This window comes from Octopus bimaculoides, chromosome 7, assembly GCF_046866305.1.
Source record: "Octopus bimaculoides isolate indiv1 chromosome 7, ASM4686630v1, whole genome shotgun sequence".
NCBI classification, from domain to species: Eukaryota; Metazoa; Mollusca; class Cephalopoda; order Octopoda; family Octopodidae; genus Octopus; species Octopus bimaculoides.
In genome coordinates, this window is record NC_142934.1 from 69,935,536 (window position 1) to 69,950,535 (window position 15,000).

The following is a 15,000-nucleotide window of genomic DNA, read 5'->3' on the forward strand; positions in this document are numbered from 1 at the left end:
CCGCATAGTTATGAGATCTCCCGGAATTGTTCATAACAGTAGCAAGAAAAAAATTCAACAAAAATACACATTATGTTAAGACACATCTGTTGTACAATAGCCGATAGTCAATACTTCAGCTGGTTAGTAGTTTTTTTTTCCCAAAACTAAATACACAAATATTCAAAAAAAGACATCCACCTCTTTGTTTGATTTCCTATTCTTATATTTCTCTAAGGTGTTCTTTTAGTTTCACAGAAAGCCTTTCTTCGTTTTAAAAGATTATAACACACCCCTACACTCACACACGTAAACATGCAGTTACACGCACACATACACACACACACATACACACACACACACACACGCACACACGTAAATATGTATATGTACGGCTGCATGTGTATATCTGTCTGTCTATGTGTATGTGTATAAAATGTGTAGCTAACAGTCACAAATAAAAAAATGTAAGAAAGTTAGTTAATGAGAGAAGCTAACTCCGGACAAAGCTCTCTCTGTTTCTCAGCTAAGTGTTGTCCTTATTTTTATGCCTTGATATTAAGATCAACCTTCGAGCATTATCATAAATAATATTTTAGCTACTAAGTCTTCTGAGGAGCATTGGCTGGATAGACCAGCGTATTCAACAGTGAAACGCAGAGTTATAGAACCTGGAATTTAAAACGCTGATGGTACCCTCTCCAAGTGCTATTATTCTAACTGTAAGCTAGATAGAAGTGTAGGGATCTCGGTGATGAGACACATAAGACATTTATTTGAGTTGTGTAATCAAAATAATGTAGTGAATATTCTTCACTGTTTTCAGTGTAGCCGTCACAGTTTTGTGGCTGTTTAAACTGATCAAAATGATTACATCTCAACCAAATTAAATAATACACTTAATGGTAACCGAATTATTTTATCCTCTGTGTTTATGAGCTGATTTTGATTCAAGTGGTTCATAAAATTTACATAAACTTATGTAAAAAAGAAGAATCTGAATAACTCGGAAAATAGCATATATAGGAACGAATACCTGGACTAATAAGCTACAGTTGTTTTGTTTGGTCGTGACTCTGGACATGAAATTTAATCACACATACAGCTAGGAGAAAAAGTTTTTAGTCTGAAAATTTGCCCGTTGTTTCAAAGAGTAATAATTGCCTCGGTGAAACAGAAGTATTAATTTTATTTCCTTATAATGTTATAGAATTTGCAGTAGAAAATCGGCTTTATGTTCTTAAATGAGACATTCTACTCGATTTATTCAAGACATAGCTGTCTGGTTTGTGACTATATGGCTTCTGGTTTGATCATATTGCGCAGCACCTTTGTCAAGTATCTTTAACCGTAGCCTTGAGTCCACCAAAGCCTTGTGTGCGTGTTTGAAATTTGGTAGACGAAAAATGTGAGGAAGCTCACTGGTGGGTATCTTTGTGTCGTTAAGATGTATACTTAAGTCGATATCCTGTTTAATACCATCAACTAGGAAGCCATTTTATTGAAAGATTTTAGGGATATCCACCGGTTACAGGATAACCTCCTCCTGTCCTCCAATAGGTCTCAAAAGCCCTGAAAAGTCATGCCCACTGCCCTATTTCCTCTGAGTAAATTTATGCATATATGTGTGTGTGTGCGTGCGCGTAATATCATACAAAATTGGACATTATTTCTGATTAAATAAAATGAATCGGCATCCAGCCAACTTTAATTATTTTTACTTTCTGTCATGATATAGTTAAACAGTAGATAACATCTAATGCGGAAACTACGACGTAAAGATCTTTAAACAATGCATATATATATATATATATATATATATATATATATATATATATATATATATATATATATATATATATATATATATATATATATCCAATGGTTCTGCGCAAACAGAATTGAAGATTTTTGCTCATTTACGTACTCGTTGCGGTTTCAAATAGAGGGGTATATTTCTACTCCTATAGATGATCGTTTGGTATGAGTAACAGTACTCGATTTCCAGTATCGCTACCCAGTCAATTTGAGGTAGCGTACATGAACAGATAATCGTAAACCATTAGAAGTGGCAATAAAACTAAGACACAATAACAGTAATAAATATGTGATGTGAGTGTGTGTGTGTGTGTGTGTGTGTGTGTGTGTGTGTGTGTGCGCGCGCGTGTGTGTGTGTGTGTGTGTGTGTGTGTTTGTGCGTACATGTGTGTGAGTGAGTCTGTGTGCGTTTGTAGGTAAATATGCACTTATGCATAGGCAAGTATGTGCGTTCATATGTATAGTATGTACAGACACAGACACATACACACATACACACACACAGAGACACATACACACACACATACACACACACACAGACACATACACACACACACAGACGCACACATATTTGTTTGTACGTGTATGAGTATGTGTGGGGGAGTATGTGTGTGTACACAAATATACATATACATACATTGAAAATCTATAATTGTAAATACTGAGAAAAGAAATGCAGATCTAAGCTCAAAGTTTATGTGAATCTACCTTAAAATCTAAGTTAAACTTCCTGTCAATCGAATGTTGAAAACGTGTGAGTCATACAGAGGATTAAATCTGTTGAGTGTTTAAGATACGAGTATTGATATATATTGTAGTACAACTGTCTCTGATATGTAATATCGATTTTTAAACAAGGCCGTGGCTAATTTTTATTCATCTGGATGGTATGTAAGGGAAAAGACAAAATCTTTTCAGCCAATTGTATAGTTAAAAATACCCATCAACATCTGACTAGTTGTCATTAACTTAGATAAAAACATTTGCAATGAGTTCTTTCTTTGTCCATTAATCGAAAAAACAAAGAAACAAACAAAAAAAAAAAACGCTGAACTCAGAGCTAATATCCAACGTCAAATAATGCAGAGAAAGTACAGCTGTCATATTCGTTCGCTGTTCACCTTGTTCCCATCCAGAATCGACCGATGTGCAAACTAATCGATAAGGAAACACCTACGTGATCGCTAGACTTGTCAGAAAGAGCCAACACATATCACTCAAATCAGAGCCTGTCCTCTGCAGTCAAAAGAGAAATACATGAGCAAATGTTGTCCTATGTAAGCTATTACTGTAAGAAAGATGGGATGGCGATAACTATCCATTCAGAGATGATGTGGGGGTAAGACAACATCATCAGAATGGACAGTGAAAACGTGAAATATGATTCACACTTGTACTAAGGTATGAAATAACTGGAGTCCTTGATTTGGAATCTACACCTAGGCGCTTGGGCGACTACCGATCTGCGCGACATATGCCTGCTCGATCAAGGCTGACATGATTAAATGAAAGTGGGGAGACAGCAACAACAGAATTAGCATTATAGCTTTAATACAACATTGTTGATGAAACACATCAATATATGATACTTTACTTACGACTATAAACAGGGTCGTCATGATTCAAAAGTGTGAGCGATGACATAGCACATCATCGATCATAGACTACAAACCACCCACACACTGGCTCTTTGTCAAATAACCTATCGATTCGACACCCCTCTCTATTAGTCCGAAGATGATTTTAACTGTGAGCCATAAAACTGAATATACATATTGTATCCGGCCCAGTAAAAAGTACCGCGTTTCACTTGTTCATATCGATTTCTTTTGGAAATACACAATACCAGATTTTCATGAAGAGGTGCGTTACAGTAGATTCAGTCGGCCTTAGTATATTAATGGTACTTGATCAGTCGGCGCAATATGTGTTGTTGTAGTTTTTGTTGTTGTTGTTTTTGCTGTCGTCGGCGGCGGCGGTGATGGTGGTGGTGATTGTGCTATTGTTGGGGATTAGATGTGGAGAATGACTTCGACGACATTTGGAATCAGAATATAAACGAAAGAAAGTAACAGCTAGGTATCTTCTGCTAAATACGAGATACCGATGAACCTCTGTTGTTCGACCAGCTAGAAATAGCAGCCAACTCTAATTCAAGCTACATTGTGCCGTTTTAGAAACGAAGGATGACTTTGAATATGTGTTGCTAAGTTCATTGTACCCAGTGCCGAGAGAAAGAATGGGATCAACGCAACTGGAAGGCCTTTCAACAGACGTCAATTCGATTCGGGATGGCATAGGGCTTAACAACAAATCAAGCATTAAGAACTTTGGTCAGATATTCAAGAGTCTAGCTTAACTCAAAGGACATTCACTTGCGTATCATTGATTTCCATTGCCCGGGTAGATAACCTCCCTTGTAAAGAAGGATGTTCGGCTTATTGAATGACTTGCACTAAAAGGTCTGATCAAAAAGCTGGCGCACGAAGTTCCAAACTATTGCCTCTCTTAAAACAAATATTGTTATTTATTTATTTATTTATTTTTCAGGTTGGGAGTTATTAGCTTAGCTGTGCCTATCGCCTTCACAGGCCTTCTGAGAACGGTGACGTGTATGCGTCTGATGTTCAGATTGAAACGGCAGTAGCAAAAGCCTGGGTGGATAAGGTTATGGATAGCCCATTCTCAGAAGAAATGACGGTGAGTTGGACGAGAGCAACTAGATGGAAGGGTTATCAGTCGGCGGGCGCTGGTGCCTCTCTCATTATTTGTTTCATCCTTATCACCCTCATCTCATTAATGTCCATGTCCAGCCCGCAGCTATTTCATGTCTGTCTGTCTTTGTCTGTCCCCTCTATGTAAAGCCGTTAATGGCGAAATTTATTGAAATAAACTAGATGGAAGTGATATAAATCAGATCTATAACGGTAGAAAATGTGAAGTAAAGAAAACCTACGTCTACAGACCAAAAGCTTGAACGTGTGCGCGCAAACAGCTTCATAGTTATGAGTCAAGTGGCTTTAAATTTACGCAAATGCTTTAGATTTTACGAAATGAAGTAATATTGTGCTACAGCTTAGATATGTTTGTCAATGACATGCTAAAGAGAATTGAGACATCACAGTTTCGGGCGGCGAGCCTACCTTCGGCTTTACAGATTTACGAAAACTTCTATTGATTTATGATACTGATTTATGTAGAAAACATCTCATTTTTAAAGAAAATGAAAAAGACATTGATGGGAATAAGGTCTTTGACAAGAGACTTATTCACTTCTATATAATTTACAATCAAGAATCGAATTCGAATTACTCGCCACATATAATAATATGTGTGAGTGTGTCAAAGTCTACGTCTTTCGTATGCACACACACACACACACACACACACACACAAAGTATGCAAACGCGCGCGCCCATACACACACACACACACACACACACACACACACAGACGCAACTGCAGAGACTTTATTGTCCCAATTATTGGATCAGCTTTTAATATGTTATTGGATTTATCTCCCTTGTCATATTTTTTTAGATCTGAAAGTTAGGAAGTTTTTCATTCGCTATATGACGCATGTGAGAGTCTAGTGTACATATAACATTCATGGAAGTGTTAGATGCAAGCGGCTACCAACGATAATTAATAACTTTATTCAAGAGTATCTATGAGTTTATAAAACAAATTCATGTAGCTATAATTATATATGGGTATGGGTGTGTGGTTTGGTGGGCACGGGTGTGCATGTGTGCGTGTGTACACGTATATGCATGTGTATTTATATGTGTGTGTGTATGTATATCTATCTATCTATCTATTCTATCTATATATGTACATATGTCCCTGTCTTGGTATGTGCATGAGTGAGTGAATGAGTGTGCGAGTGAGTGAGTGAGTGAGTGAGTGAGTGAGTGAGTGAGTGCGTAAGTGAGTGAGTGCGTGAGTGAGTGAGTGAGTGAGTGAGTGAGTGAGAGTGAGTGAGTGAGTGAGTGAGAGTGAGTGAGTGAGTGAGTGAGAGTGAGTGAGTGAGTGAGTGAGTGCGTAAGTGAGTGAGTGAGTGAGTGAGTGAGTGAGTGTGCTTGTATATTTGTGCGTGCGTGTGTGTGTGTGTGTGATGTAGTTTCTCCTGAAGGCTACCTTTTCCAGATTTTCATTAAAGAAAAATATATAATAAAGTACAATAAAATGTCTTAACATGTGACGCATTTTTCACTCAACAGACATAATTTGTTCCAGCCACACCATAGCCAACCCAGGAAAATAGGGATGAAAACATCCAGACTTTCACTAGTTCCCTTGTTAATACCCAATTTTGTAGAGAAAAACCTTACAATTCACATGGGTACATACTAAATTTATAAAAATGAATATGAATTGAAAATGGAGATATACAATTGTCATTTCAATAATTAAAATTTATTAACCTAATATATTATATTATACTCTTATAATAATATAATATAATAAATAATAAATATTAAATACAAATTACAAACAATTGTTTCGATTCTTACCCATAATAAAATAATAAAAATCCATTGTTTGTGGGTAAGAATTACATCAGTGTAATTTGTGATATACGAGGATTCACAGATCCAAGAAAAGAGTAAATTTAAATATATTTATGTTTCCAAGCGTGAGCGTCAATAATTAAAAACAAAAACAAATATAAAACATAAAATAATATAAAAATAAACTAATATAATGGTCATGAAATATAGTTGTATATTATTATGTATTTTAATCTAAATATATCTCAGGCCATAGTGGATACGCAATGGCCCAGTAGTTAGGGCAGCGGACTCGTAGTCATAGGATCGCGGTTTCGATTCCCAGACCGGGCGTTATGAGTGTTTATTGACCGAAAACACATAAAGCTCCTCGAGGCTCCGGCAGGGGATGGCGAACCCTGCTGTACCCTTTCACCACAACTTTCTCTCACTCTTTCTTCCTGTTTCTGTTGTGCCTGTAATTCAAAGGGTCAGCCTTGTCACACTGTGTCACGCTGAATATCCCCTAGAACTACGTCAAGGGTACACGTGTCTGTGGAATGCTCAGTCACTTGCACGTTAATTTCCCGGGCAGGCTGTTCCGTTGATCGGACTAACAGGAACACTCGATGTCGTAAACAACGGAGTGCCAACAACATCTCAGGCCATTAGTTTTTTTTTAAATACCAGGAGCAATATGTATGGACGTATGTATGTGTGTACGTATGTATGTATACATAACACATGTTTATGCGTTTACGTATATATGTATTCTCCATCTTGCGGACGAAACTACTGAGACAGCTTTTTAGTTTGTTTTCTGCTGCTAAATATCCTTCCTCTCACCAACAGAAATGGATTGTGTCCGATGTGCGTGCGAGAGAGAGAGAGAGAGAGAGAGAGAGTGTGTGTGTGTGTGTGTGTGTGTGTGTGTGTGTGTGTGTGTGTGTGTGTGTGTGTGTGTGTGTGTGTGTGTGTGTGTGTGTGTGTAATTCTTTTCTACTCTAGGCACAAGGGTGGAGGTGCGTGGCTTAGTGGTTAGGGTGTCAGCATCATGATCGTAAGATTGTGGTTTCGATTCCCGGACCGGGCGACGCGTTGTGTTCTTCAGCAAAACACTTCGTTTCACGTAGCTCCAGTTCACTCAGCTGCCAAAAGTACGTATTCCTGTGACGGAGTGGTGTCCCGTCCAGCTGGGGAACACGTATGCCATTGAAACCGGGAAACCGAGCCCATGAGCCTGGCTAGGCTTTAAAAGAGCGCATTTATTATTTAGGCACAAGGCACAAAATTTTGGGGAGGGCGCCAGTAGATTAGATCGAACCCAGTATGCAATTGGTACCTAATTTAGCGACACCGAAAGGATGAAAGGCAGAGTCGACCTAGGCGGAATTGAACTCAGGACGTAAAGACAGACGAAATATTGCGAAGTATTTCGCCCGGCGTGCCAACGCTTCTCTCAGCTCGCCGTCTTGTACTCGTGTGTATTAAACATGCACTGAGTAATGGATTAGACGCAGAGCATAGAGTCAATATTAAAGACAGTTTAAGGCGCCGGAAAAGAATTGCTAAGCAGCTTTTCTTCCGACTTTACGTCCTGAGTCTAAATGCTACCAGGGTCGACTTTGCCTTTCATCCTTTTAGGGTCGATAAAATAAGCACCATCTGAACACTTGGTCGATGTGATCGACTAGCCACCCCACCATCAAAACAAAATTGCAGTCCTTGTGCGTATAACGAAAAGGAATATAAAAGCTGTACACATTGAAGTTTTTTAAAGAAGTCAGTATCGACAAAACTTTAAAGAGAACCGCTGCTGCTACTACTACTGCTACTAATAATGGTTTCAAATTTTGCCACACGGGGCAGCAATTCTGGGGGATTCCAGTGTTCAACTGGTATTTATTTTATCAACTCCAAAATAATAAAAGGCAAAGTCGACGTCAGTAGAATTTGAACTCAGAACGTAAAGCCAGACGAAATACCGCTAAGCATTTCACCCGGCGTGCTAACGATTCTGCCTGCTCGCCGCCTTAATAGTATTATTGATCCTTTCTACTATAGGCACAAGGCCAGAAATTTCGGGGGAGGGGTCAAGTTGATCACATCGACCCCAGTGTTTCATTGGTACTTAATTTATCGACCCCGAAAAGATGAAAGGCAAAGTCGACTTCGGCGGAATTTGAATTTAAAATGTAGCGACAGACGAAATACCACCAAGCATTTCATCGAGTGTACTATCGACTCTTTTCTCCTCTAGGCACAAAGTCCGAATGGGGGGGGGGGCAGTCGATTAGATCGACCTTAGTACGCAACTGGTACTTAATTTATCGACCCCCGAAAGGCTGAAAGGCAAAGTCGACTTCGGCGGAATTTGAACTCAGAACGTAAAAACAGACGAAATACCGCTAAGCATTTCAGCCGGCGTGCTATCGATTCTGCCAGCTCGCAACCTTCATAACAATAAAAATAATAATGGTTTCAAATTTGCCAAGAGGGCAGCCATTAGTGGGGAGAGGATGAGTCGATGTGATCGACTCCAGTGCTCAACTGGTACTTATTTTATCGACGCAGAAAAGATGAAAGGCAAAGTCGACCTAGGCGGCATTTTGAACTCCGAACGTAGCGACTGGCGAAATGCCGCTAAGCGTTTTTACCCGCGTGCTAACGATTCTGTCAGCTCGCCACCTTAATGATAATAATAATAATAATAATAATAATAATAATAATAATAATAATAATAATAATAATGATAATAATAATGATAATAACAATAATAATAATAATAATAATAATAATAATAATAATAATAATAATAATAATAATAATCCTTTCAACTAGAGGCACAAGGCCTGAATTTTTGTTTTGTTTTGTTTTTTGTTTGTGAGCGGAGTGGGTAAGTCGATTACATCGACCCCAGTCCGGGGGATCTCGGCGGAATTTGAACTAAGAATGTACAGACGGACGAAATGCCGCTGAACGTATTGTCTGACCTGCTAATTAGTAGTAGTAGTAGTAGTAGTAGTAGTAGTAGTAGTCGTAGTAATAGTAGTAGTAGTAGTAGTAGTAGTAGTAGTAGTAGTAGTAAATACACATAGACATATATTTATGTAAGTTTAAACTTTCGAGTTGCAATTATGAGCATATTATGAATAAATTCATAGTATATAAACTACAAGAAATATAGTAATTGTTTACATAACTACTACAACCTGCATATATGCACAGGTATATGCGTGCACGTATGTATGCATGTATATAAGTACGTATGTATGTAAATATTGATTTTATGTACACACACACACATCATCGCTTCCACCCTATATATATATATACATGTATATATATATATAGAGAGAGAGATAGATAGATAGATAGATAGATAGATAGATAGATAGATAGATAGATAGATAGAATTTTTATAATAATTATTACCTTTGAGGTTTTTATTCCCATGCTGGCCACCTGATAAGACCGGTGTTTTAAATAAAGACCTTATCCTTATTTGTCTATATATATATATATATATATATATATATATATATATACATATATATAAAGAATACCAAACATGAGACAAGAACGCAAAACCTCCAGACAGTTAGATGATAGAAAAAAAGGGACAACAGAACATCCAGACAGACGATACAAAACAAAAAGGAGTTTTCTTTCTTCAGTCGAGTTCCAGATTATCTTTGCAATTTCGGCTATAGATTGATAGATAGATAGATAGATAGATAGATAGATAGATAGATAGATAGATAGATAGATAGATAGATAGATAGATAGATTGATAGATTAGGAAGTTAATAGTTATGGCTAGTCATAGAGTGACCATTTTCTATGACCGGCTATAACTTTTAACTTCTTAAAAAATATGTTACTGCTCAAATGATTTAGTGTGTGCTTCGTTTTTTGGGATATATGAACTACTGATGATATATATATATATATATATATATATATATATATATATATATATATATATAAATGTATGTTTGTATGAACGTATGTATGTTCAAGAGAACGCATAAAAATTTCTAGAAATGCAAACGTTGATTTATAGACAAATACTGAAACTTTCAGAATGATTGTTAACGACATGTAAGAAGAAATGTTTCCAGTTGTGATTTACTGCTGCAAAAACGACACGATACTAGCAAATTAGTTAAGAAAACTATGTTTCATGGTACCACGTGGAGAATATTTTGTTTTGCTTTTCTTTTGTCTGTTTTTTTCTTTTTTTTCTTTCGTTTGGCTGGGGTTTTTTTTCTTTTTTTTTTTTTTTTTTGGTCTTTAAGCTTTAGAATTTTATGAAGCTTGTGTCATTGACTTAAGTTGAAAATTCGTGTTACATGAGTTTTGAATTCAGAAATATGCGATTAATATATTGTAACGTCGTTAATTTTGTTTCTAGCCTAATAATGTTTGCAATCAAAAAATTTAATTTTAAACAACACAGCATAGAGTTATAAAGAAAGAAGAAAATCGATAGCAAATGAAAGTTTTAGCAAGAAACTAGAAACTTCGAAATAACTACGCAAAAAGGAAAAGTCAGATCCAAAGTTGAAGAAGAAGAACAACAACAACAAAGAAAGAAAGAAAGAAAGAAAGAAGGAAAGAAAGAAAGAAAGAAAGAAAGAAAGAAAGGTGAAACTTACGTCCAGGCTTATCTCGTCGCTGGCTCTTCGTTTTCTTTCGTTAATTCCCGATGGTTTCACGGTTTCTTCACCGATTAGAAATGAACTTCCGCTGGTAGCGTTGCCACACAACGCCACAGCGCTGACACCGCCGCCATTACCACCACCTCCGCCGCCGCCACCAGCACCACTAGCAGCAGCAGCAGCTCCCGAATTGCTGCTAACTACTCCAACTGCACCTCCTGCACCGAACACTGCCACACTACCGGCACCGAGGACTGCTCCGCTGCTGGCACCACCGTTTCCTCGGTGTTGTTGTTGTTGTTGTTGTTGTTGCTGTTGTTGCTGTTGCTGTTGTTGTTGCTGCTGCTGCTGCTGCTGTTTGGGACTGCAGCTGACAACTAGTTTGTTGCTCATGTTCAACGGTCCACATTCTTCATCCTTGAAACAGTCCATTCCTACGTCGTCGTCTTCGTCTTCCTCCTCGCCACCACTGCCACCACCACCACCGGTCCCACCACCACCACCACCACCACCACCACCACCACCACCAACACCACCTCCTCCTCCACCACCACCACCACCGCCGCCGCCGCCTCCTCCTCCTCCTCCACCACCCTCTCCGACGCCTCCACCACCGCCGCCACCACCACCACCACCACCTCCTCCTCCTCCTACGCCGCCGCCTAAGTCAGCACCGACTAGCGTTTCAGATTTGATGGAAATTTCCGGATAAATGCTGCTGCTGCTACTACTACTACTACTGTTACTGCCGCCAACACCACTTCCCCCTCCCCCTCCTCCTCCTGCTACTCCTCCTGCGACGCAACCACCAGCAGTTGTTGTACTAATCAGATTGTTACTGCTGGTGTTGGTGGTGTTGCTGCTGCTGCTGCTGTTGTTGCTGTTGTTGTTGTTGTTGCTGCTGTTCGTGTTGGTGTTAATAATGTTGGTAGTGGTTGTAGTGCAAGTGGTACTAGTAGTGGTGATGATGCTGCTGGTGTTGTTGTTGTTGTTGTTGTTGTTGTTGTTGTTACTACTACTGATATTGCTAGCTGCACTATTACCGTTGCTATTGTTGATGCTGCTGCTGCTGTTGTTATTGTTGTTGTTGTTTGGGCTGCTGGCACCGTTGTTAGTGATATTGTTGTTGTTGTTGTTTATTCTACTCCCCAGCGGAGGGGTGGCACTTCCACCACCGCCTCCACCTCCACCGCCGACTCCTACGCCGATACTCGGACCATTTTCACAATCAGGTGCCTCTTCTGCAAAAAACAAAACAAAACAAAAAAAAGGAAAAACAAAATTATTTTTCTTTTATTTCTTTTTTTTTCATTATGCATATATATATATATATATAAATGTGTGTGTGTGTGAGGGGGGGGGGGGGTTATTTACTTCTGAAAGAGAGGAATGGATTACACAACAGTGACATGCATTTAGCCTGGATTCCAGTATAAAGATCATAAGTAACAAAGCCCTTCTTATACAAACGTCTCGACAAATTATGAGAAACACAAGAAACAGAAAAAAAAAAAAAAATCAGAAACAATATATCAGAAATCCAACTTAATTCATCACTCTCTATCTATCTATCTATTTATCTATCTCTCTCTCTCTCTCTCTCTATATATATATATATATATATATATATATATATATATATATATATCTGTTGGTGTGACTATCTGCCTGAGAACATTACTGTGTGATACACGATACCTATTGATCGCCCTTTTTTTTTTTTTTTTGATCCCTTTTGATCGAACTACCCCCTTTTCCTTCCTACGATCCCTTTTGATCGACTCCCCCCTTTTTTTTCCTTCCCCCTCCCCAAAAGAAAAGCTATCTTCATGTGTGTGTGTATACATGCATGTATCTACATATCTCTCTTTCTTTCTCTCTTTTTTATTTGTTTCAGTCATTTGACTGCGGCCATGCTGGAGCACCGCCTTTAGTCGCGCAAATCGGACCCCAGGACTTATTCCTTGTAAGCCTAGTACTTATTCTATCGGTCTATTTTGCCGAACCGCTAAGTTACGGGGACATAAACATACCAGCATCGGTTGTCAAGCAATGTTGTGGGGACAAACACAGACACACAGACACACACATATATATACATATACATATATACGACGGGCTTCTTTCAGTTTCCGTCTACCAAATCCACTCACAAGGCTTTGGTCGGCCAGGGGCTATAGTTGAAGACACTTGCCCAAGGTGCCACGCAGCGGGACTGAACCCGGAACCATGCAGTTGGTAAGCAAGCTACATACCACACAGCCACTTCTGCGCCTATATATATGTATATATGTTTGTATATATTTACATACCTATTTATACATACATATGTGTGCGTATGCATATATATTTGTATATATACACATACACATACACACACGCACACACACAATGAAATATGTGGATATCAATGAATATGCGTTTGTATGCATGCTTGCAAACGTGTCTGAATGTTTAACAAATTTTGTTTGCAACCTTGGGGTCCCGGGTTCCATCACTTTTTCATTTTATTAATTTTTTTTTTTTTTTGGTCAGTAGAATAGCAGTGTCCATGACCCTTAACAGGGCTCTAGAGACTGCTGGGAAGAAAGAAGGAAGTTAAGATATGAGGTAAATGTCCTTTGTATAACCTCAAAGTTAGTCAATCTGATGAAACTTAAAATGTGAAAACCAGTTGAATGGTTGTCAACAGTAATTCAAACCTCAGCATCGTTAGACCCTTCACACTGTTGCGCTATTTTGGTATGAGAATTACGTTGAGGATGCTCGTCCCCGTGGAATATTCAGCGACTTAGAAGTTAATTACACGAGAAGATAATTCACTTGAAAGAAAAACAGAATGATCATCGCCGAGACGGACTAAGTACCCATCACATGTGTACTACATATATGTATTCATGCATGCATGCACACAGCTGTACAAGTTTCTATCTTGAAGCACACAAAATCAAATACACACACGCACATACGCACATACACACACACACACACACACACACACACACACACACACACACACACACACACACACATGATGGAAGATTTTACGAAAGCAATTAGAACGAATTATAAAATGTCTAAATTTCTGAAATTAAATTGTAATTTAGATATTCAATAATTTACATACAACTTTAGGCACAAATTACAATGTCATTAAACTATAATGTGACAATATTGCTGTTATAGATTTTGATGTTATTTAGCTTCTGGTCATTCCTGAGCGAGTTGGCCTATGTTCAAAAGCATTACGGCTATGATTATCAGTATGTATATATATATATATATATATATATATATATATATATATATAAAGAGAGAGATCAGTGAGTTCTATTTTCTTAGACGGCTGAAAGTGGTTTGGGATATAGCAGGTATTTCTAGTAGATCAAGTGACAATGTACACCAAATATAGGCATTCTTTTTTTCGTAAAGCGGGTCGCATGAGACATGACTCATCGCTAGGCGGGATGCACTACTAAGAAATTTGAGATGGTTTTCCCATAAGCGAACGATTCAGAAAATCCCTAAGGACCGCTGATTGCCCTTGGTTGATGTACAGGCTCCGTCTTTGGTCAAGTTATTTGGTGACATTAATGATATGCAGTCTCCAGAAATCATAGACGCAGTATTCAAAACTATGTGGTGACCATATCCACTCCAATAAATGCTGGTTTCAAATTTTGGCACAAGGCCAGTAAGTTCCAGTAAGGGGATAAGTCGATTACAACGATCCCAGTGTTCAACTGGTTCTTATTTTATCAACCTCGAAAGGCTGGAAGGTAAAGTCGACCACGTTGGCGTTTGAACTCAGAACGTAAAGATGGGTGAAATGCTGTCTAACGTTTCTGCTACCTCGCTGCCCTTAACACTCCAATAAATATTCTTTTCTACTCTAGGCACACGGCCCGAAATTTTGGGGGAGGGGACCAGTCGATTAGATCGACCACAGTACGCAACTGGTATTTAATTTATTGACCCCGAAAGTATGAAAGGCAAAGACGACCTCGGCGGAATTTGAACTCAGAATGTAAAGACGACGAAATACC

The 15,000-nt window shown here is 38.5% G+C and overlaps 1 protein-coding gene across 1 annotated transcript in view; it reads right to left on the reverse strand.

The window, feature by feature from the left end:
- The window catches only part of LOC106874518 (nucleolar protein 4), a 1,458,602-nt gene that overhangs the window by 204,812 nt on the left and 1,238,790 nt on the right, over positions 1 to 15,000 (reverse strand). The window contains 1 exon segment of the mRNA XM_089355480.1: positions 10,952 to 12,195. Within this exon segment, the coding sequence (XP_089211606.1) occupies positions 10,952 to 12,195 (1,244 nt within the window).